The sequence below is a fragment of the Sciurus vulgaris genome, assembly GCF_902686455.1.
Source record: "Sciurus vulgaris genome assembly, chromosome: 8".
Taxonomy (NCBI): domain Eukaryota; kingdom Metazoa; phylum Chordata; class Mammalia; order Rodentia; family Sciuridae; genus Sciurus; species Sciurus vulgaris.
Window position 1 is genome coordinate 134,517,683 of NC_136468.1, and position 25,788 is coordinate 134,543,470.

Consider the following 25,788-nt stretch of genomic DNA (forward strand, 5'->3'; position numbering starts at 1 on the left):
AGTCACTTCTCAGAGGTCCATGCCAAAGGATGGAACTTTGGTGTGGACCACCTAAAGAAAGGTAAGTTTGCTAGACTCTGCTCTGTGGAGTGGCCACCCTTCAATGTCGGCTGGCCACCTGAGGGTACCAGGACAGAACTGGGAAGTGGATTTCACTGAAATCAAGCCCGGGAGGTATGGTTACAAATACTTGTTAATAATGGTGGATACCTTCTCAGGGTGAGTGGAGGCTTTCCCCACTAAGAAGGAAACAGCTCAAGTGGTAGCCAAGGCCTTGCTCCTAGAGATCACACCTAGGTACGGGGTTCCTGAGATGTTAGGGTCAGATATCGGGCCGGCTTTCATTAGTAAAGTCCTGCAAGGAGCAGCCCAGTCTGTGGGGACCAATTGGAAGTTGCATTGTGAATACAATCCCCAGAGCTCAGGGCAGGTAGAAAGGATGAATCGGACTTTAAAGGAGATCTTGTCCAAATTGGCCATCGAGACTGGAGAGGACTGGGTGACCCTCCTGCCTTATGCCATCTTCGGGATTCGCAACTCACCCTATGTGCATGGATTGACTCCCTTCGAAATTCTATACGGTGCTCCCCCCCCCCCCATAGTTGTCCGTGCATTACCGAACCAAGGCTCTGATATGGCTCCAAATTATTTAGCCAGTTTGAAACGTGAAGTCTGGCCCTAGGTACGCTCACTTTATCAGGCCCACGACCCTCCGGGTCTGGAACATGGCCTTGTCCCAGGAGACTGGGTGTAAGAAATTTCCACGGAACCATGCTGGTCACGGGAAATCACATAAGGGAATTTATTAAGCAAACAGTGTCTCCCTGCAGGGTAAGAGAGAAAATGAGAGGAAAAGAGAAAGGAAAAGAAAAGGGCGCGCGCTAGAGAGAGTGGAAAGCCAGGAAGATAGAGAAAAGTGTGCAGGACAGACAGAAGAAAGGAAAAAGATGGCAGGGAAGACAGTAAAACAGTTGAATTCTGCCGGGCTAACAGGGAACCAATATCGGAGAAGGATACTTGCAAGCTGACTGATGAACCAATAGCTAGCCAGGATGTTCACAGATTGACAAGTGGTTGGGAGGCGGGGAAAATTACTGCACCTGATGGGCGGGGGAGCAGCACTGGGTATGGGTAAAAAGACACCAAGCCCGCACCTTGGAGGGACATTGGAAAGGTCCTTACGCGGTTGTCTTGGTTACTCCCACTGCTGTTAAGGTTGATGGCATCGGACCCTGGGTGCATCATTCGCACTGAAAAGGGAGCTGAATCGCGGCCATGACAGCCTGCATTTAGGGCATGAAAGACTCCAGGCCTAGGTTTCTATCAGGAGCTAACAATCCAATGCCTAGCATTCCAAACCATATATGTCAATATGTTAAGCCCTGGGTGCCTTAAGCCAATGGAAACGTGCCAAACCACACATGCTGAACGATCAGCCAATCATGTACTTTGCTTTGTTCAAATTTCCCGCTGTATTGTGGAGCTCATAAAAATCCCGCTGAATCTAGACTCGGGACTCACAACTGGTACCTGCTGCGTTGGTGAACGCTGTGAGTCTGAGTCTGAGTTTGAGCTTGCAATAAAGACCCTTTTGTTTTTGCATCGGAGACGGCTCCCTGGTGGTCTTTGGGGATTCATGATCTGGGCACAACAGCACCTATGCTGTGCTGGCACTGAGGAACCGAAAGAGGCAAAGGAGTGGACAGCGCCGCAACACCCAGACAACCCATTGAGCTTCCGTCGGAAGAATGTGGGAGATCCAACTGTTCCTAGCGACCGCCTGGCTCCCCACTTGCGTAAAAGGCAATTCGCACACCCCGTTCAAAATAACTTGGAAAATGCTCCAGGCAGTAGCCCTTTGCTTCCTAACTGTAAGTACTGTGCCGATTCAAGGAAACCCCGACCTCCCTTGGAACCAAACCTGGATGATTATCAACGCGGAAACCGGCGAAGTAGCTAATGTCACCTCAAACTTAGTCCCCCAAGGAACTTGGTTCCCTGACCTCCACGTGGACTTATGTGACCTTGTGGGGGATGCATGGGACCCCTCGGACCAGGAACCCTTCCCGGGGTATGGGTGTAAGACCCCCGGGGGTCGCAGCAATACCAGAAGCCTAGGGTTCTATGTCTGCCCCGCTCACTCGAGAGACAGAAAGCAAATTGCCAAGTGCGGAGGTCCTGAAAGCGCTTACTGTAAAGCATGGGGTTGTGAATCTACTGGGTGGATCACGTGGACCCCCCCCATCACTGGAGACCTAATCTCAGTGGAAAGGGGTGGAAACACGCAAGAAGTGGGACGAGGTTATTGCCAACAGAACGGTAAAAGGGTGAACTGTGGGTCATGTTATAACAAAGACCAATCAGGATATTCTGCCTTCCCATTAGCTACCCCAGGGGGACGCTGCAACCCATTAGTCATAAAGTTTACCCCCGCGGGAAAGAAGGCAAACTGGGAGGCTGGAAAAACCTGGGGACTAAGGCTTTACCGCAGTGGGTATGATCCTGGACTAATTTTCACTATAAAGCTAGTCCAGAGACCCCTGAGCAAAACAGCATTGGGTCCCAACCAGGTACTTAACCCAAGCAGACAATCTGTTCAACAAACCAGCACCCCAAAACCGCGCTTGACACACTTTTCAACCACATTTCCTGACACCAAGACCTTGCCACCAGAGTCTGTCACTTTTCCGGCAAAGAAGTAGGGATGCAAAACAGGAGGAGGTTAAATTTGATTTTCCTACAGCAAGGAGGATTATGCGTGGCCCTAGGTGAAGAATGTTGCTTTTATGTAGACCATTCGGGAGTAGTTAAAGAATATATGGTAAAGTTAGAGAAGGACTAACAAAATGAAAGAAAGAACGGGAGGCAAAATAGGGCTGCTTTGAATCATGGTTCAGTTCCTCCCCTTGATTGACCACCTTGATTTCTACCTTACTGGGGCCGATTATTATTTTATTCTTACTCCTAACCTTTGGCCCCTGCATTTTAAATAAGTTAATAGCTTTTGTTAAGGACCTTGTAAGCACTGTCCAACCAATGGTGCTAAGGCAAAAATCCGAGAGAGTACCGACCCCAGAGGATGGCTATGTGCCACGCCCGAATGAGCATGATTCCTCATTATGAACAACGAAAGGGGGTAATGTTGAAAACAGGGTGACATCTGTGCAGCCATCTTGTATAAACAAACCATTTCGTGAACTGGCCTGTAAAACCCTCCACCCCAAGAAAGGGCGCACAAACACTAAGGAATGGGGAACTATCTTAATCACCAGGATGCGGGCAGTTGCAACAGGGCCCTCAAAAGCCAATACAGGACACACAGGACGTGCTGGGACCCCGGGCTTATCAAGGCTGTTAAGAGATCTCTGTCCGAGGAATGTGCAGCTGCCTGGAAACCTTACCTATCAAGGACAGGGGGGCCTAGCCCCAACTCATCTCCTGCATAGTTCACCCCTTCCCGCCTCCCTTCTTCCTCCAGGACTGTTCAGTTTTGGCGGGACCCAAAGAGATTCAAATAAAGTGGCAGGACCAAACCAAAAGAGGACAAATCTTTAGCTGTTCAAATGTTAACCAATAATGTACAGGTCCTTGTGTGTGAATGCTTGAAAATCTCTTAAATAGAGGGCTTTCTCGCCCCTGGGCCGCTCCCCACTCAGCCATTGTAGTGGTCTGAGAGGCTGGTTGCTGTCCAAGCTCGAGCTTGCAATAAAACCTTGTTGTGTGTCTTGCATTACCGTGTGTGCACTTTGACTTTCTGGGGATCGGTGGACATTGGACCCCAACATGCGCCCGCTCTGCCAGGCTTTCCCACCCTTTTTGTTCTACAAATAGAACAATTTCATGAATTCAATCTAGTAGGTGCCAGTCATTGTTCTAAAGCTTTATAAGTAACTCAACAGTCTGAAATTCCTCAACTATCCCATTAAGTAGATTGAGTCAGTACTCCTCTTTGGCAACTGGAACTCTCCTACGGAGAAGCCCAAGGATCAGGCGGGAAAGTGCCGGAAACCTACTAGGCCTCCACAAGTGTTTTAAAAGTTTGAGAAACAGAAGTGTAAAGTCATTAAGTATCAAATAGAAATATTCGCCAGGCGTCCGAAACGCGATCCCTCGGGGCGGCGCAGCACAAGGTGCGCACTTCGTTGGAGGGCAGCGCCTCTGGGATCTGGGAGTAACTCATTCCAGCGCCGGAGGCACTAGTCTTCACATTGGTTCCCAGCAAAGGCGCGCAGGATTCCTTCCTCTCAACCAGTCTTGCTAGAGTGGGCGTGCCCTCTAGGAACAAAAGCGTTCGGAGTGACTGCTGCTGTAGCCACTCAACGCCGAGCACAGGCCAGCGCCTCCAGGCAGAGCTGAACTTCCAATTGGTGAAGTCGCCTTAAGAGAGGCGGGATGAAGTTAAAGTCCCGGTCTCCTTTGGAGCTATCAACCAACCAATCAAGGCGTCTGGGAAAGACCTGAGGAGATAGGTTGAGACGTGTGTAGCGTTCTGGGAGGCCCGAGGGCGGGGCGGGGAGCAGGCTGGGAGCTGCGGGGAGGGCAAGCTTCCCGCGGGCGCGCGGAGCGAGGACGGTGACAGCCACGCGCGCGCGTGCGTGCCCTGCTACCGCGCGGCCCCGCGACCCCCGTAGGCAGCCGAGAGGCGCGCCGGGTCTGGCAGCCGCTGTCTAGGATTCCTGTCCCCGGGCGTGCCCGGCGTCCCCGGCTCCAGTCTCAGAGTGTCGGGCCTGGCCCGCCCCGTCGGCTCCAGTAGCGTCTCCTCCTTGCCGTCGTCCGGGCCTGCCCCGCAACTCCCCTTTTCTGCTCCTGGGGCAGGGTCCTCGCGGCCCATGCTGGCCGCTGGGGACCCACGCAGCCCAGATCGCTCTTGGGCCGGCCAGCCGGCCACCATGGTGGCCCTGAGGCCTGTGCGGCTCCTCCAGGGGGGCTAACAGGTCCAGAGCAGAGGCTTTGGGGCGCGAGGGTCCCGGGCCTGAGCCCCGCGCCATGGCCGGGGCCATCGCTTCCCGCATGAGCTTCAGCTCGCTCAAGAGGAAGCAGCCCAAGACGTTCACCGTGCGGATCGTCACCATGGACGCCGAGATGGAGTTCAATTGCGAGGTAACTGGCCAGTAGCCCCGACGGGCTGCGGCGAGGGGAGCCCCGCGGAGTCCCCGCATCCCGCACCCAGCGGGGCGTCCTCGTCGCGGTGACAGTCGAGGTGGAGGCTTCAGGGATTCTATTTTATTCTCCTCTGGGCACAGATAGAGACGGAGAGAACCGGAAGGGGCCATCTAGGCCCAAATCCACAAGTTAAAGCTAAGTACTGCTTTTTCACATGGAGCTCTGGGATTTAGCATTTCTAAGGGTTATTTTCATTCATTGTTATTGGAAGAGGCTGGAAGCTTCCGTGGTAGCGAATTCTGGCTCGCAGTGTCAGGTTTAAACTTAAACTGTAGGGAGTTTTTGTTTTACTTTCTAGATAAATGTTGTTATAGACCTCAGGTATTACAAAGTTAAATCTTCGTTATTGGAAAGTCTATACTGGCTTCCCTTTCCCAAACTGGAGGAAAAAAAAAAAAAAAACGTTTTGTTTTGTTTTTGTACTGGAGATTTAACCCAGGGGCGCCTTACCGCTGAGCTACATCCCCAGACTTTTTAAAAATGTAGAAACAAGGTATCACTAAGTTGCTTAGGGCCTGACTAAATTGCTGAGGCTGGTCTTGAACTTTTGATCTTCCTGTCTCAGCCTATCAAGGCGTGCGCCACCATGCCTGGCAAAAAGACGAAACAAAACAAAAAAAACAACTCTTTAAGAGAGGGTACGTAATATTTTCCATACAGTGTCTAGCCTGATGGTAACAGCTATCACTTTTTTGAATACTTTATAAGTGTCAGGTACTCACACTTTTTTTTTTTTTTTTAAATACTGGGACTTGACCCCAGGGGTGCTTAACCACTGAGTCATATACCCAGCCCTTTTTATTTTTTTTATTTTGAGATAGGGCCTAGCTAGGTTGCTTAGGGCCTCACTGAGTTGCTGAGGTTGACTTTGTATTTGCCATCCTCCTGCCTCAGTCTCCTGAGCTGCTGGGATTACAGGTGTGTGCCACCGCTGACATTCATACCTTTAACCTTCACAATAACTCAGTGAGGCAGGAACCTCTAACATTGTGAAATACATATCTGGTCTGATTTCCTCCTAGCACACAACAACTAAAATCTTTGGAATCTCAAAATGATAAGTGGCTTTTTGTATGGTAATGAATTGACTAGGTAGCTTCAGGATAGGAGCTGATCACAAGAAAGACTAAGGCATGATTAGAGGGTTGGAGCTTTTCAGCTCCACACCTAACCTGGAGGAGGGGAAAGGGGCTAAAGGTATATGGCCGAAGATTTAATCAATTATTGTGTAATGAAGCCTCCATAAAACTCCAAAAGAACAGGATTTAGAGAACTGCTAGATAACTGAAGATGTTGGGGATTCCTGAGAGGTGGTGCCCGAGGAAAGGTCATGAAAGCTCTCTGAGCGTCTTCCAACAAGTCTTGCATCTTTTCATCTGTGGCCCTTAAAATATCTTTTATAATAAATAAGTAAACGTAAAGGTTTCGCAGAGATTGGTGAAGTGCATTCCAAAGAGAGGTGGTGGGAACTCTGATTTATGTCAGATTGGCCGGAAGCACAGGTAAAACATCTTGGCGCTTGTGATTGGCTGCTATGGGGGAGGCAGTCTGTGGGACTGAGACCTCAACTTGTGGGATCTGAATTGCCTCTAGATAGATTGAGTTCTCTAGGTAGATCATATCAGAATTGAATTCAATTAGAGGACACCCAGCTGGTGTCTGCTGCAGAAAAGAATTGACTAATCGATTGGTTGCTGGTAGGGAAAAATTCTCACATACTTCTTTCTCTCTTTTTTATTGGTACTGGGGTTTGAACCCAGGATACTTAACCACTGAGCTGTATCCCCAGCCTTTTTTATTTTTTATATTGAGACAGGACCTCACTAAATTGCTGAGGCTGGCCTCAAACTTGTGATTCTCCTGTCTCAGCCTCCTGAGTCACTGGAATTACAGGTGTGCACTACTGTGGCTGGCTCCTACATACTTCTTGGTGACCAGGGGTCACAGAAATCTTCTGTATTGATTGTTGGGGACATAGAAAAAACACTGGTATTTTCCCTATATTTATTGAATATCACAAAGATTTTGGGTTTTTTTTTTTTTTTTTTTTTGGATTGAAGGGGCACTTAGCCTCTGAGCCACATTTTTTATATTATATTTTGAAACAGGGTCTAAGTTTCTTAAGGCCTCATTAAGCTACTGAGACTGACTCTGAACTCACAATCCTCCTGCCTCAGCCTCCGAGCAGCTGGGATTACAGGCGTGGGACACCGACTTGCAGATTTGGGATTTTGGTCTAAGCTCTTAGTCAATACAGTATTCTCTCTCAAGTAATTTAAGTCCTTACTACTCAGTTTGGTTCAGGGACTAGTAGCATTGGCAGCAATGACCTAAGTCAGGGGTTGGCAGACTTTTTCAGTATAGTAGGGCCACATAGTCAAAATTTTCAACTTTGCAGGCCACGGGATTTCTGCTGGATTTCTCAGCTCTTCAACTCCGCTGTTATACACAAAAGCAGCCTTAGACCTGATTTGAATTCTAGCATGATGGTATTATTCTTGCAAAACTGGTGAAAATTATTAACAACTATTTAAGCCCTTTGGAAATGTCTGAAGGTAAAACAGCAAATGATGATATATTTATTCAAGAAAAATGTATGAAAATTTGGTAAGGAGGGTGAGAAGCAGTGGACCAGGACTACTTCCTCCCTCGAACTTCAGTGTTTCTCATCCTAACCAGAGCTACTTGTCGCTGAGACCAAGTACTGGGTGATTGCAACTCAGAGATGGGGCTCCCTTCTTCCACCTAGTCCCTATTTTTGGAACAGGGCAGGGCATACTGAAATAACTTCAACCCTAACTGCTTTTGCCTCTGTCCTGGATTGTGAGGAGGTGGTTCCACAGCAGGAAATGCAAACTGAGACCTTGAGCTACTGTGTCCCCACCTGTCCCCTTCCATGAAGCCCGTGGTCCTAGAGTCAGGGATACCACTCACAGAGAAGCTCGCCACGGTTCCCATCCCCATCCCCAGGTCCCTGGCTCAGAGATTTTGGCTGAGGGCAGAAGCATACCTTAAAACAGAGAGCTCCTGATAGGGGTGCAGCTCACTGGTCGAGTGCCTGCAGGAAACCCTGGGTTCAATCCCTAGTACCAAAACCAAAATTAACCAACCAAACAAAAATGCAGACTGCTCTTAATCTTTTCCCAAAGGAAGTAACTTCATCCGCAAAGCAGCGTGGAGAAGTTTATGCCTAGAGCACTCTTGAGAAGGTGGGAAATTTTGAGCAACTGCAAGCATCACAGGTGTGACAGGGCAGTGGGTGGAGGTCATCCAACAGGTGAATGTCTGGGTGGCAAATGGAGGGTGGCAAGTGGAAGAAAATGCAGTGGATGAAGGTGGTTTCCCCTGCACAAGGATTTCCAGATTGAAGGAGGGGCTAGAGAGGGAGGTTCAGTTGGAGTTTGGGGTGGATCTGGAGTATGTTACAGGTAGAAGAGGGCATAGGGCATAGGTAAGGATGAGCCATTGAGGCCTCAATTACTAAGTGGAGAGTTCTCAAGTGAGGCCCCTCCCAGCCTGCCTCCCTAATCCCTAGTGATTTATAGTTTAGTACAATTTATAGTTTAGTACAAATTATTTGTATTTAACATGAGCCCTTTCACTATATTTTATGTCCTAAGCACTAAAACACAACAAAAATGAAATTCCCCACACCAACCTCTTCCCATGATCCTCAAATTAACTTTCTAACCCCAAACCATCCAAAAACTTATCTTAAACTCAAACCCATCACCACCCTGAACACCACTCACTTTCTCCCTACCACTGTTCACTTATCCTGACACCAACACCAATCATATATCTAAATCCAAAACCCTTATTCTAACTCTAATCCTAACCTTTAACCCTAACCTTCACACTCACCTTCTTCCTCTGCCTCATCCCAACCCAACCTTGAACTTTAAAAAAAAAAAAAGAAAGAAAACAATTGGGAGGAGATTTGTAAATTTAATAATGATACAGCTTAGACAGTAGGTGTTCCCGTTTGTTGGAAATAATAAGAAAACAAGACAGATGGGAGGAGTCCTCCTGGGGTCAGAACAAATATCAAATATTGACCTCAGCAGGGTGAGGTGGTGCATGCCTGTAATCCCAGCAGCTCAGGAGGCTGAGGGAGGAGGATCATGAGTTCAAAGCCAGCCTCTGCAATTTAGCAAGGCCCTAAGCAACTTTAGAGACCCTGTTTCTTAATAAAATACAAAACAGGGCTGGGGACGTGACTCTGTGGTTAAGCACCTATGGATTCAATCTCTGGTACCAAAAACAAAAAACCCCGCAAACAGTTCCCATCAAACAACCATAGTTTGATAGGATTAATATATATAATAAGTTATGCCTCAGAGCATTGTTGAAAATAATAGACCAATAAGCCACAGTGCATGGAGTTCAACTGAATATAGTCATGGAAAGAGAAGAGAGCCCTACTAAAGCCATTGTCATCCCAAGGTGACTGTGGGCATACCTAAAGCTATACCTCCCTGAGGACTTTAAGACTGTATGGGAGAAATAGATTTCATTAAATAATCCAGCCAGCCACTAAACAAATAGACAAGGAAATAATAAGGTCCAGAGAGCATATTCCAGTCCCTGGAGTTGCTGCAGTATATTATCTGAAATGTCCAATTTCTAACCCCAAATTAGGAGCCATGCGAAGAAACAAGAAAGTAAGACTGATACAGTGGAAAAAAGCTGGCAATACAAACTGCCAGGCTGGGGTTGTGGCTCAGTGGTGGTGCACTTGCCAGCACGTGTGGGGCCCTGGGTTCAATCCTCAGCACCACATTAAAAAAATAAATAAATAAAGGTATTGTGTCTACCTACAACTAAAAAATAAATTTAAAAAATATATCAAAAAGAAATTGTGAGATTGAACAGAGGTTAGATTTAACAAACAAACAAACAAAAGCTTCAAATAAGTCATTATAGTGCTGTGTGCACTATACTCACTATACTGGTGCATGTGTGTAATCCCAGCGGCTCTAGAGGCTAAGACAAGAGGATTACAAGTTTGAGACCAGCCTCAGCAATTTATTGAGGCCCTAAACAACTTAGTGAGACCCTGTCTCAAAATAAAAGTATAAAAAGGGCTGGGGATGTGGCTCAGTGGTTGAGTGCTCCTGGGCTCAATCCCCAGTACAGAAACAAACAAACAAAACCTTCCATAAGTTATTAGAGCTATGTTCACAGGACTAAAGGGAAATGTGATGACAAAGTAAAGGAAGTTATGATTCTGTTGCATTGAATGGAGAATTATTAGTAGAAAGACAGGAATTTTAAAAGAGAGCCAGATGCCATAATTTTATCATTCTTTATGGCTGAGTAATACTCCCTTGTGTGTGTGTGTGTGAGTTTCTTTATCCATTCACCAATTGAAGGGTAGAGAAACAACATGGATCCCATTTGTTTACAATAAAAAAAAAAAAAAAAAAAAAAAAGAGCCAGATGAAAATTCTGGAGTTGAAAGTATAATAACTGGAATAGAAAATTCACTAGAGAAACTCACTAGTAGATTTGAACTTTTTGGCAAAAGAAAGAATTAGTGAATTTGAAAACGGGTTAGTAGAGATTATGCAAGCTGACATGTAGGGAAAAGAAAATAATGAGAACAAATGAGCACAGCCTCTAGAAATGTGGGAGATCATTAAGCACACCAATGAATTCATAATGAGAGTAGCAGGAAAAGAGAAAGGAGCAGACAATATTTGAAAAAAACTATGGCTGAAACTTGTCCAGTTTTTAAAATTTCTAATTTAATTTTTAATTTGTTCTTTTTAGTTATACATGACAGTAGAGTCTATTTTGACATATTTATACAAACATGGAGTTTATCTTATTCTAATTATTCTCCAGTTTTTAAAAACAATGACCTATACATTCAGAAAGCTCCATGAACTCCAAGTAGGATAAATACAAAGAGATCCACAAAAAGACTCATCATAGTAAAAATGCTGAAAGTCAAAGAGAAGAAGAAAAACTTGAATGCATAAAGAGAAAAACAGACTCATTACTTAGAGGGGAGCTCAGGAAGTTTAATAGCTGACGGAAGAGAAAACCTGTCAACCAAGAATCATATGTCTACCTATGATCCATATGGAAACTGGATATCAAGGAAAAGGACATTTCAAAATGAGGGTGAAATGAAGGCTTTACAGATAAACAAAAACTGAGAGAATTTTTTTTGTTCAAAGACCTGCCTTACAAGAAATTTTAAAGGAAATTCTTTAGGCTGAAAGCAAATGACCTCAGACAGTAATTCAAATTCAAGGAAAAAATAGCATTGATAAGGGTAATCATTGTAATTACAAAATAATTAAATATATATTGTCCTTTCTTAAGTGGATTTAAGAAATAATTTTATAACATCAATGTCTATAATGCACTATTGGACTTATAACAGGTAGAAATGTAATATACAAATAATATATTTGCCAATAACAACAGAAAAGAGGTGGGTGTGAGCAGAGATATAATGGACTAAGGAAATGATTATAGACAGATGGTGAGGCAATACCTTTAACAATGAATTACTGGGTATGTAAATTCAATAGATATACTATGTACAACAATAATACCCTCCAAAAGGGGAAAGGGAATGGAATTATACAGGAGTAATTTTTTTTTTTTTGGTACCAGAGATTGAACCCAAGCATGCTTTACCACCGAGCTACCGTTCCAGTTCTTTTTATTATTTATTTTCGAGACAGGGTCTCACTAATTTTTTGAGGGTCTTGCTAAGTTACGGAAGCTGGCCTCAAACTTGTGATTTTCCTGCCTCAGCCTCCCAAACTTCTGGGATTACAGATGTTTGCCACAATGTCCAGCTAGGTATAATGTTTTATGTATTGCTGGAACTTAACTAGTGTCAATCTGAAGTTGATTCTTATAAATTGGGATTATATCTTAAACTCTAGAACAACTACAAAAAAAATCTAAAAGTATAGTGAAATAATCATTAAAAATGTTAAAGATTTTATTAAATTATTCATTTAAAGTAAGAGCAAGGAGTAAAGGAGGAATGGAGGAACAACAGCAAAAATGACATGAAACAGAAGAAATAAAATAGCAGTTGATGACAAATAATTAGATACCTGAAACAGACAGATTCCTTGAAAGAAATAAACTGCCAAAATTGACTCAGGATGAGAGATCAGGGGCTGGGGTTGTGGCTCATTGTAGAACACTTGCCTGGCACGTGTGAGGCACTGGGTTTGGTCCTCAGTACCACATAAAAAGAAATAAATAAAATGAAGGTGTCGTGTCCATCTCTGACTAAAAAATTAAAAAAAAAAAAAGAGGGGTGCTGGGTTTGTAGTTCAGTGGTAGAGTGCTTACCTAGCACGTGTGTGTCACTGTGTTTGGTTCTCAGCACTGCATATAAATAAATAAAATAAAAGTCCATCAACAACTGAAAAAAAAATAGATCATCTGAATATACCAATAACAAATGAAGAATTTGAATTACTAACAAAAAAAACTACCTACAAAGAAAATTCAGGGTCTACCCTTTTAGAAACTCATCTGGCTTGACCACTGACATTTACAAAACATTTCAGGAAGAAGTAGTACAATTTTTCACAAACTCTTTAAAAACATTGAATTGGAGAGAGCACTTCTCCAATAATTTTATTTATTTATTTATTTTGGTATCAGGGATTGAATCCAGGGGTGCTTAACTACTGAGCCACATCCCCAGCCCTTTTTTTAAAAAAAAAAATTATTTTGAGACAGAGTCTAAATAAGTTGCTTAGGGCCTTGCTAAGTTGCTGAGGCTGACTTTGAACTTGGAATCCTCCCACGTCAGCCTCCTGAGTTGATGGGATTGCAGTTGTGTGCCACTGCCTAACTCAAATAATTTTATGAGCCTGGTTTTGCACTAGTATCCAAACCAGATAAGTACAGCACAAGAAAATTATAGACCAAAATCTCAGGAATGTGGAAATAAAATCCTAAAAAACCAAAACAATAATAACAACAAAAACCTAGCAAACTTAATCCAGCAATGTTTAAAAAGAGTCATATACTACAAATAAGTGGAATTTATTTCAGGACTAACATCAGAAAAATCAACGTAAATAATGTAATGTATCGTATCAATAGAATAAAAAATAAAAATTACACAATCATCACAGTAGACACAGTAAAAGCACTTGACAAAACCCATCATATTTTTCATCAAAATGTACTCAACAAACTAGGAATAGAAGGGAACTGAACCAGGACACTTAACCACAGAACCACACAGCCTTTTAATTTTTTGAGACAGGGTCTTGCTAAATTGCTTAGGGTCTTGCTAAGTTGCTGACGCAACTTGAACTCGCAATACTTCCACCTTAGCCTCCCGGGTCACTGGGTTTACAGATGTGCACCACCATGCCCAGCAGAAGGGAATTTCTTTAACCTGATGAACAGTAGCAATGGCAAACCCACAGCTAACATCATACTTAATGATAAAAGATAGTGCTAGAGTCTAATACTCACATGTCTTAGGAATGTGATACATTTTGTATGTTCTTTTTCCTGTTTTTTAAGACTACATATGCTTATCCCCTATATCAGGAATAAGACAAGAATATGGATTATTTTTTTTTTCCATCACTGGAAATCAAACCTAGGGCCTTGCACATGCTAGGTAAGCCCTCTGTTACTGAACTATATCCCCAACCCAGGATACCTAGTCTTATCAGTTCTAGTCAACATTGTACTGGAGGTTTTAGCTAAAGCACTTAGGCACGAAAACTCAATACATGGTACCCATACTGGAAAGGAAAAAGTAAAACTATTTGTGTTTGTAGATGACATGATGTTGTAGAAGGACCTCGAGGAATCCATGAAAAACTATTAAAACTATTTAGCAAGGTTGTGGGCTAAAAGAATCAATATGAAAAAATCAGTTGTTAATTTTGTATACGTAGAATGAATAATCTGAAAGTGAAATAAAAAAAATTCTATTTACAATAACATCAAAAATACGAAATACTTAGAAAACAATTTTAACAAAAGAAGTGCAAAACTTATCTTTTAAAACTATAAAAAAAAAATTTTTTTTTTGATCCTGGGGATTGAACCCAGGACTTCACACATGCTAGGCAAACACTGTATCACTGAGCTATACTCCAGCACTTTTTATTTTATTTTGAGACAGGTTCTCAGTAAGTTGCCTAGCCTGGCTTCCAACTTGGGATCTTTCTTCCTCTGCCTCCCAAGTAACTGGGATTTCAGGCATGCTTCAGTGCTAGGTTGGTAGTATTCTTATAATTTATCTACACATTCAATGGAATATCTTTTAAAAATTGACAAGACAATTCTAAAATTTATATGGAATTTCACAGAACCCAGAGTAGCTAAAAAGCAATCTTGAAACAGAACAAAGCAGGAAGACTCACATTTTCCAACTCCAAATTTTACCACAGGGTGGTACTCATGTAAGGATAGGCATATAGATTAATATAACACAATTGAGAATCCAGAAATAAATCCATTTATCTGTCATCAACTGATTCTTGCCAAGGGTACCAAGACCATACCGTGGGGGAAAGCATAATCTTGTCAATAAATGGTACTTAAACCACAGAATAGCCACCTGGGAAAGAATGAAATTAAACCCTTATGCCATATACAAAAAATTAACTCATAATGAGTCAAAGATCTGAAAGACGAGCTAAAACTATAAAACTCTTAGAAGAAAACATAGGGATAGGGACTGGGGTTGTGGCTCAGTGGAAGAGCACTTGCCTAGCATGTGTGAGGCACTGGGTTTGAATCTCAGCACCATATAAAAATAAAATAAAGGTATTGTGTCTATCTCAAACTAAAGAAAAATTTTAAAAAAAGAAAGAAAACAGGGATAAATCTTTATGTCCTTGAATTTGGCATACATATTTTAGATATGATAGCATAAGCATGAGCAATATAAGAAAAAAATAGACAAACTGGACTTGGGCAAAATTAAGGACTTTGTACTTCAATGGCCGCCATTAAATAACAAAATATAGTAGCAAATTATGTTTCATCTAAAATATACAAAGCATTCTTTAGCATGCCTGAGCCCTGGGTTCAATTTCCAGTAGCTTAAAGAAATTAAAAAAAAAAAAAAAAAAAGCTTACAACTTAATATTATTTAATAATAAAAGAAGAAAATAACCCAATTTAAAAATGGTTAGAGTATCTGAATACACAGTTCTTCAAGGAAGATATACAGCCAATTAAATACAGGAAAAGATGCTCTATATATAGGAAAATGGAAATCAAAAACACAATGAGAACTTTACCATCATAGAACCAACCACTAACATGTTTGGAATGAAAAAAATCATGTAGTGTTCACCAGAATGTAGAGAAGTAACCACTTTGGAAAACAGTCTGGGAGTCCTTCATTTAAACATGGTGTTACTGTCTGACCTGTCGCTCATAGATATCTACCCAAGAGAAATGAAGACATGCCTACAGAGAAACTTGTGCATGTACAGTAGCATTATTCACAACAGCCAAAAGGTGGAAACAGCTCAGATGTCCATCAACTGATGAGTGGATACATAAAATGGCATATCAATACAATGGAATATTACTTGTCAATAAAATAAAATGAAGCACCAATACATACTACAACATGGACAGACCTTGAAAACATGCTCATTAGAAGAAACCAGTCACAAAAGTATGTGTTGTATGATTCCTTTCATATGCAAATCTAGAATAGGGATATTTGTAGAGACAGACTGTAGCTTAGTGGTTGCTCAGCTGAGAAGAGTGGATGGGGGCATAGCAGTCATAGCTAAAAGCTAGAAGTTTTCCTTTTGAGGTTACAAAAATGTTCTTAAATTGCCTGGTGGTGGTTGCACAACTCTGTAGTTACGCTAACAATGTTGAATTGTACAATTTAAGTAGGTGAAATGTAAGCGTATGTGAATCATATCTCAATAAAACTATTTTAATAATGCAAACTTAGACAAAATGTAAATAATGACCATCACTGTATTCCAATACAACTCAATGGACACAAATTTGAATTTCATGTAATTTTCACAAGTGATGAAATATTTTGTGTTTTTAAAACCATTTTTTTGTATTGACCATTTTTATATGTTTATATATAAAATATAAAAAACAAAATATAAAAATCATTCTTAGCTCTCAGACTACTGCACAAAGGTAGGTATTTGCCCTATACATGGACTTTGAAATAAGACAGACCTAGGCTTGAATTCTTGCTATACTATTTCCTTGGACATGATGCTTAAACTTTCTGGACCTCAGTTTCCACATCAATAAAATGGGACTAATTGTATTGACCCTGCACATTTGTGATAAGGGGTTTTGGAATACTTAGTGCCTGGCAGAAAGAAGGAATTAAAAGGGACTATAATTTCTTTCATACGTGGAAACTAGAGAGGAAAAGAAGGGGGAGCTCAGTAGAGGAAAGGGAGCAAGGGGTGAGGGAAGGGAGGGAGAGGGGATGTGCTGGGGAGTGATACTGGCCAGATTATAGTGTTATATTGTGTGCATGTATAACTATAATGCACAATTTAAAAAATGTGAAGTGGGGAGGAAGGAACTATAATCAGCCTAAAGTAGGAGACTTGGGTCACCTTGGGTACTTACCTGTTGTGATTTGTCAGGTTTTTGCATCCCCCTGAACTGCAAATTCTAGTGGAAACACCCATTTGTAAATGTTGTTAGAACATTCTGTTGAAAGCAATAGTATTTTGATTTATGATGATCGAGGGAACTCGGAGAAGCCATTAGTCTTACTCCCCTGCCTTGTTTTTATGTTGTACATTAACCGGGCAAGGTGCTGATGCAAGGAGATAACAGGTACATTTTGGGAAAATAAGAAAGAGAGATGGTACTTGTGGAATTTTTGGCTTTATTAAGGTCAAATGTTGGTGGCCTTCCAAGAAGGACTCAATTTCAGAACCGGTGGTAGTTACTTATGAGTCATGTTACTTTATGGTAATAAGATAAGACTTTTTACTGCAGACATGGGGGAAAAAACTCTTTCTTGCACTACTTGCTGCATTGCACAATTGGCTTGGTGCTTTGGAAGATTTTTCCACTTGAAAGATTTGATATTTGTCATTTTGAGAAAGTGGGTGCTGAATGTAATTTGCCAGGAGGCTAAATGGTTATATTATTTCTTATCTAGCCTGGAATTTTACGCTAATAATTCAATGTATCTGCCGAAAGAATCAAATATGAAAAATTTCTCAAAATTAAGTTGTGGGAGATTCTTATACCATCTTATATTGAAAACAAAGCCTTCTCCTGTTGGTTGGCATCCTAAGTGTTTTCACATACCCAAATGGAATTATAATCAGATTGAATACCAACATTATAGGTCTTTCCAACATAGAAAAAGTGGACATAAGTTGTCCATAATAGAAGGGACCTTCAAAAGGAGAAGACAAAGACCAACTCTGGTATTTTCTATAAGATCTTAATTCCTTGACTCCCTAAGATTTTGGTATAGGATGCCCTTTGAGGATGTCAGTTCTGGGAGGGCAGTATGGGATTGAAGCAATTTAAAAGAAAGATGTCGGCTTTTTTTCTGAAATAAATATGTAAGTTTTTGATGTGCTGATACAGAGTCCTATTATTCTATTACTGTGTATAGCTAAGCAGAGAAATAACTGGGGGCTTACATTTTTGCCGGGTGAATGATAAGACTGACAACTCCTGCGACATTGACTCAATGTCTAGTTTGTCTTTTTGAATCACTTGGACATTTTCCATTAGTGAATCTTTCTCACTTGCCCAGGATCTCCTCCGTGTTCCTTGCTTTTGGCCTAAAATGGAGCCTGGGTAACAGAGACCTCATTTTTTAAACAAACAAACAAACAAAAATAAACCAAAGCAGCAGTAAGACCAGCTTGGGTCTGGAACGTAACTAGGCAGATGTAAGAGTCAAGTGAATTTGGACATCAGAGTCTTCTAAGATCAAGAATAAGCAGACCCGAGGGATAGCACGGCCAATCAAGTAGGAGGGAGTTCAGGGGGGAAACCTGGCCAGAACTGGGCTTAGAAAAGTCAGTGCATTTTCTGGTATCTGGTCCCAGTACATGGTCAAGTCATCTCTTATGTAAAATCATTGAGAGCCTTAAACTAGGTCTGATTACCTGGCTTCTAAGTGGAGCTGCCCTGTGACCTTGGGCCTGTCATTTCTTTCCTCCAGGCCTCAGTTCTTTCATTTGAAAAATAAGAAGAAAAAAGTGTGATTTCTAAGGCCCTCTGTTTCAACACCCTGTCACCTAAGGTGATCTAAGTAGAAGAGGCCCACTGTGCTCCTTTCTTTCTTGTGTTTCCTTTTTTTAGTAAGTCATCTCAGGATTTTGAGGTATGAGAATAATCTGCTAAAGGACAGGGAAAATATTGCTTAGGAAATAGGACTTTAGCTATTAGACCTAGTAAAAGAGGTGAATTGGCCTGGGAAATGCCCTGCCTGTTTTGGAAGTAATCTTGGACTAACTCTCTAAACCTCAGTTTCTGAATCTGTAATATGGAGAGAATAATTCTCACAGGGTTGTTTGAGAAATGAGGTGAATCTTGGCAAGAATTGAGTCTACAACCTGACCCATAGTAAGCCTTTGGAAATTATTAGCATCTTAATCTGGGAACGTGGGAACAAGAAAGAAAAAGTCTCTTATTAGCAGCTGCATGAATTTTTCTCAATTAGTTATTGCCTTCGTTTTCTTTGAATCTCCTTCAGGTTATTCATGCCTTTATGATTATAGAGCCTGTAAACTCTATAGTTTGCCTAAATATAATGAGCTTATCTTATGCCATATTCCTTTTCTTTCCTTTCTCTTTCTCTTTCTCTCTCTCTCTCTCTCTCTCTCTCTCTCTCTTTTTCTTCCAGTGCTGGGGATTGAACCCAGGGCCCTACACGTGCTAGGCAGGCACTCTACCACTGAGTTACACCCCCAGTCTGCATACTCCTATTGAAGGATGTTCTTTTTTATAATATACAATATGATTTGATCTCTATTTAACTTTATGTCCACTGTGATAGCAGGATTCTCTTCTGATTTCTGCCATAATTGGTTATTTTCCATTCTTTTGTCATTTTTTTCACAGTACCTTTATTTTATTTATATAGTGCTGAGAATCAAATCCAGTACCTCACATATGCTAGGCAAGTGCTGAACCACTGAGCTACAACCCCAGCTCCCCAATATGTCATTTTGACATTTTTCTTTGTTTTTGATGACTCCTCCAATTATTCATGCTAGTTTTGCATTCCTGTCCAAGAACATTCTTGGTGCTTGTTTATTTTTAATTTCAGAACTTAAAGCATTTTAAGTTTTAAAAACCTAGAATCAAGTTTTCTCAGAGCTGCTAATCTTTTTAGCCAGCTGGTGACAAGCCTTCTCTGGTTTGTTACAGGATGAAGTGTTCTCTCCTCCTGTCTGTGCTTTGTCTAATTTAGGTTCTAAATCCACATGTTTTAGGACATTTTTAGCTTACAAATTTATTACTGAATTAGTGCTGACTTCAAGGGGAAAAGCCTTTAATCAAACCTTTAGTCACGGTGCTGAGACTCAAGATGCTGAGACTGAAGGTGCTTGTTCGGGTTTAGGAATCACGGTGGCACCACTAGGTGGCGGCAGAGCACATCATTTACAAAGACTGGGCCTTTTTCCTCTTGGGCTTTCACTGCTGCTTTTTGCTTTCTTGCCAAATTTGGACCTAGCTTTAGAAAATTCGCAGAAACTCTGTTGGTGAGTTATGTTGCTTATGGCTTTCCCATCAACCTTGCCATTTTTAATCTCCTAGTTTTAGTAATTTCTATAGTTTGATTTTCGGATAAAACTTAAAACTGCAGCCCAGAGTAATTACTAAACTTACCTGGACCCATCTGTGGTTGTAAATTTCCCAATAGTGCATTTACCTACTATCCTACTCCTGTTGATTTTGAGATTATATCAGTCTCATAAATATGTTTTTAAAAAGTCTCTAGCCCACAGTAGTTCTTTCTCAACTATCTGCAGAAATTTTCACCAGTCCTATTCATTCATACCTTCCAATGTTGTTAAAAGTGTTATTATCACTGATGACCGAGAAGCATGGACAAAATGTCAAACTAGAAACAGAGACAGAACATTTAACATTTTTTCACAGATTAGAGTGGCTAGAGTCTGCATACTATACAAGCTAGTTTGCACAAATGAATTATACTTTGGCTCTATTGTGCAGGAAGCTTTTTGTGGGTGTGGGTATGGGGGAGTTTGCTGGGAATTGATCCCAGGGCCTTGTGCATGCTAAGCACGTGCTCTGCCACAGAGCTGCACCCTAGAGCCCCACTGGGAGGTTCTTTGAAGAAATATACTTTTACCTATAATCTGCAGTTTTTACAATGTCCAGGACAGGAATAATGCATTGGATAATACTTTGTGGTGAGTTGTTTCATAATGTGCTAGTTTTACCTAATGTTTAGATGTTCGAAATTTAGCCCTGTGTCTCATCTCACTGAATTTAATAGTTTCCTATCCATAGCTCTCTGCTGAATTTTTATTTTCAGTGTTTCAAGCATTCGTAATCGCCAATAATTGCAGATTATCAACAGCATGCTAGGTCCTGAAAACTTCTACTTTTTTTAGCAGCATTCTAATTAATATTTTTGTTTCTTTGGAGAATTCATTATTATACAGTCAACTCTTGATTATTAGGAGTAAGGAACATGATAGTAGAACCAGAGTAGGAAAAGAATGGAAAAACCACACGCAAATGAAATGTTAAGCGTCATTTACATCCCTAAAATGATTTTAAGGTATAGAATGGGGCGTTAAAGTAATAATAAGAAATTATCATAGTAATAAAAAAGTACTACACAGTTTATCCAAAACGATCTCAAGCTTGTGGACTCAGAGGGTGGTGTTAATTCTGAAAGACCACTTGATGATCGCAGAAGCTAAGACCCAGAGAGGTTAAGTGACTGACCCAACACAGCGGGTTTTGGTGTTTTATAGCTGTTTGACAGGGCAGTGATTGCTCTCATGTTGTGAACTAAATCCCACAGATAGAGATTGCCTTCTTTGAGTTTTGAGGGACTGTCTTGCTTTTATAGCATTATAATTGTATTGTTTCTTTTTGCTTTGTCATCTGTCAGCCAAGTTTGAAGCAAGTGCATCTTTTTTCATTCATAGCATCATAAAATCTGGGGATTGCACAGGGCATAAGAGATTTACAGATGAGGACACGGGGGCCCACTTGAACTGTGCAGTTCATTTAAGTCACAGTCTTGTGTGGTGGAAGGAGGGCGTCTAGGATCCAGATCTCCACTCTGGGTTCATTGATGATCCCACAACTGCTTTCTACTTCAGCAGGGAAGATGCCAGAAGCTGCAGACAGAAGGACTTTCTCCCCCTTAACAATCTAACTCATTTTGTTTTGAAAGAGTCGAGACATCAGAGTTAAAAACCTCTATCTTGTGGCTTCCCAAGGTGCTATGATTTGTTTCTTACTAGTCTCCTCTGTTTGGTGGAAAATTTTCTTCTTTAGTTCTTTGAGATTTAGATTTCTTTGCCAGGGTATTTTTAGAGAGAGGAAATCAGTATGTGTCACCAAAGGGGAAAAATATATACCTTAAGGTCTAGTTATGCAGTTAGAATTTTAATAAGGAGTATCATAAATTCCTGCTTCGTTGCAATCATTACTCAGAAGTCTGTTCTACTTAGAAGCCTCTTCTAGTTATCATCATCATTATCATCAACATCACCAGCCAACCACAAGCATTTATGTAGCACTTGCTTGGGTTCTGGGAGACTTAAGAGTGTGTGTCTATACGTGCACACGGGCATGCGTGTGTCTCTGTGTCTGTTTGTGTTAGCCCTTGCCTTCAAGGAGTTTGCGATCTGCAGAGTGGGAGGAAAGACAGAAATCTTGGGGAAAGACAGACTCTACACTTTTCCATATTTGTGAAGTACATACTGTTTTGTATGTGATATTGTGTAGGAGAAGGGCAGAGATGAGATAAAGTAATAGATCTTATGAAAGTTTTGATTACAGATGAATGGAAGCACATAGGTTTTCATATTTATTTATTTACTTATGGTACCAGGGATTGAACCTAGGGGTGCTAAAACACTGAGCCACATACTCAGCCCTTTTTCATTTTTTATTTTAAGACAGGGTCTCATAAAGTTGCTTAGGGCCTTGTTAAGCTGCTCAGGTTGGCTTTGAACTTGTGATCCTCCTGCTTCAGCATCCTGAACCACTGGACTACATGCATAGGCGAGCTGGCTGGGCTGGAAGCACACGGGTTTGGGAGTACACAGGCTGGATTGTAACAAGGTGCGGTAATTGGTTGAAAGAGGGAGGAAGGATTTGGAGAAGAGCCTTGAAACCAATAATTTAAATAGATTTGGTGTAATAACAGAGATGATTAGAGAACTGGAAGAAGAAAATTAATTGCTATAGTTCATTATGGCAGAAACTGACAGGGCAAGAGATTAGGGATGGGAGTTTTTGCAAAGAGGCTTTAGGTTTGAATCTTTCCCAGGTTCAAGATCAGCAGAGCGGAGCAAACAAATCTCTCTTTTTGCTATGATCTTGTTTCTATTTGAAGGATCCCTTTTTCCCTCATGTTGAGAAATAATGCTGGCGTAGGAGTGGTATATCCTTTAGTTGCAAAGGAAATGGCAGGGTGGTTTTGCATTTTAAGCTCATGAGACAGAAGAATCTGGTCTATTTTGGTGTGGTGATACTATATCCTGAGTCAAAGTGTTGGTTTTGCAGCCATGATACTACACTTTTTAAATCTTTGATTAATGAGAAGAGATTTTAATGGGATCCATTATTATTCACTTTTTTGCAGGGGGGATGCTGGGGACGGAACCCAGGGTCTTGCACATGCTAAGCAAGCACTCTACCGCCGAGCCTCATCAGCAGCCCCTGTTCCTCTTTCCATCATGTTTATCTTATAAATTGAGGTATTTGGTCTCTATTTTTTCAAAACAGACAAAAGTTGTATTTAGGTTTAAATCTTTACATACGCATCTTAAATTCTGTTCATAGGCAGCTATGACTGCAGTAGCTAGTTATGGATAAACATTGAACAGGGAAATTGCAGTCATCCTTAGTTTTCCATTTCTGAAATAATGGCAAACATGTGGCACTTGCCCTGAGCCTGGGAGGCACAGTTCCTTCTGTCACTGTGTCTGCGAGGGAGCTAACCTTTGGACAATTTCTATGGCAAATGCTATGGCAGCTTGTGAGCTGATTAGAAGGAAGCCTGACTAGAGAATGCTGGGTTGGTCAGTTCTCTTTCCTCCTCCATGGAGTCAAAGAGCATTGCTCGTGTGACTGATCTAACCCTTCAGACCTTTAGGCCTCTATGAAACAGAATATTCCTTCTCTCTTAGGTTTTTCCAGATGTGAGTCATTTCTAAAAAACCAAAGTTTCTTTGTGGGTTCCAATTCTTAGGCATTTCACATCTAACAGCTAAACTGAGTTCACTTTCTTCAAGAGAGTTGACCTGGTCTAGCTGTGGCCTTTCCCCCACATGTGACTGGTTTCCACCTCACCCTGCCCTGTCGTTATCAGCAAGTATAAGGGGTTTGATTGTCACCGACTTCATGGCCCAAAGAAATGGGGGGAAAGCAATGTGAAGACTACCAAAGCCCAGAAGGGAAAAAAAAGGCAGTCTCAGGATTGAGTATGACTCTGGCCAACTATAAGACGGCTGTCAGTAGAAGTTATTCATAAAGCTTCCCCAGTTAATAGACCCCAATCAGCCCTGCAGGTTATTGTTGCCATTTGCTTCCTATAACAGAAAAGTGCTGCATTCTAGCTACGTTCCTGCTGCGGAGGGTAAATGCTTAGTGCTATTTACTTAAAACATTCTTGGTTGATAAATGACAAGTACTTCACTCTGGGTAAAGCCCATAAATTCAGCTTCCTACAAAAAATAACAAGCTGACAGCACTTAGTCCTGTTTATAAAGTTCATACACATCTATCTTTGATACCGGCACAAGTATATATCTATGAAATTGCATCGCAGCCTGTTAAGAGTAAGAGGAAAGCACAGCCCCAAAGCCGAGCGGCATCGCATTTGCACACTCTCTCCCTCTAGCCCCTGCTCCTGAAGGGCACCTTGAGGCTGAGGCCTGCAGAGGGGGCACTTCCTTCCACATGATGCAGCCCAGATCTTTGCTTCTTTCTGCCTCTCTTCTCCCTGCAAACCACCTTCGTCACTCCCCCACCTCTCTTTTTCTCCCTGCAAAACAAACACCTGCCTCCTAGCCGTCATTCTGTTGGCTAGGCTGAGATGAGGCAGGGACCTGCGGTGGGCATAGAGCAGTTGAACTCTTCGGCCAGGCGGAAGGAGATGGGTTTCGGTGCATACTTCATCAGGACCAGGAGCTGTTCTATTTTTGGCAACCTGTTTAGGAAAAATTATAATTCCCAACCAAAAGACCTGTAAATCATGTGAACGCAGGGCCTAAAAGACAGACATGCCACCAGGTGTCAAAAAGGGATTTTTTTGGCTTCACACTGCTGGGCAAGCAATCTGCCACCGAGGTATACCCTCAACCCAGGAGAATTGTTTTACAGGAAAATAAACAGAGACTCATCCCTCTCGTCTTAGCTTCTTCGAGCCCTGCAGGTATGGTTGCAGGATGTGTCCCTGCTCTGATCCAGAGCCTGAACAGCCAGGTTCCCGATCAGTCGTGGAGAGTCAGAATCTTCTCACATGTTGAGCTGAAGCTGCATATTCAATACTGCATTGAACATTCAGTACTGCAGATTGGATAATTATGCTGTTTGTCAGATACTAGAAAAGTGCAAAGAACATTCCTTCACTTTGCAACAGCTTGGACCCAAGCGGCAGACATGCTGTTCCCTCCGCCTGGTGTGACCTCCTTTTCGTCAGCTCCTTCACCACAGGCCCAGCTACCACTTGGCTTCTGAGACCCAGCTCAGACACCATTTCAGTGAAACCCCTCACACCCAAGACCCCCAGCCTGAGTTGTGTTCCCATAGCACCCTGTTCTGTTAGCACTTAACCAGGTTCATTATCGTTATCCATTTACCTGTCTTCCCTGTCAGACATGAACAGGGACCATGTCTTGTTCTGAATCGTCATTTATCTCCGGTACCGAGCACAATGACTAGGATGTAGTGGGTGCTCAATAAATGTTTGTCAAATGAGTGATTGTATGGTTAGCTCAATGAGAATTGATGATGCCCTTTTCGATCTGTCATCCATCATCCCTGGTGTGGATCGGGGCTGGGAGCCTTTAAACAATACCACTCGAGAATCCAAGTAGAGGAGGCAGGGTGAGAAGTAGAAGCAACTACCCCTTATTGAGTGTTTATTTACTTCAGGTCGAGCACTGTCTTGATCTTTTGAAATGTATTAATGCACTTAATCCTTAGATCAATCTGCTAAGACAGGTTCTGTTTATTATCCTTGTTGCAAAGCGCAAGGAAATTCAATAACTTGCCCAAGGTCATACAGTGACAGTGTTGAGATTCATACCAATGGTAGATAACCAGCTTATCTATGACTTTTAAAGCGGTTCCTGAAAAGAATTAAGTCCTAATGTCCTGAGGTATCCATCTTAGTAATGATTCAACTTTTCTCTTGTATTTTTAGAATGATACTAGTTATGTTCCATCCTTGGG

The 25,788-nt window shown here is 41.9% G+C and overlaps 1 protein-coding gene across 8 annotated transcripts in view; it reads left to right on the top strand.

The window, feature by feature from the left end:
- Window positions 1-4,505: 4,505 nt before the first annotated feature.
- The window catches only part of NF2 (NF2, moesin-ezrin-radixin like (MERLIN) tumor suppressor), an 83,378-nt gene continuing 62,095 nt past the window's right edge, over window positions 4,506-25,788 (top strand). For 7 of the 8 annotated variants that reach the window (XR_013765756.1, XR_013765757.1, XM_079151348.1 and 4 more), the window contains exon 1: window positions 4,507-5,100. Coding sequence is in view for 6 of the 8 variants with exons in the window: in XM_079151348.1 (XP_079007474.1) it covers window positions 4,987-5,100 (114 nt within the window). In the remaining 2 variants the exon portion in view is untranslated. Of the gene's footprint in view, window positions 5,101-25,788 lie in introns of all 8 variants that reach the window. The other variant, XM_079151349.1, reaches the window with a different exon arrangement.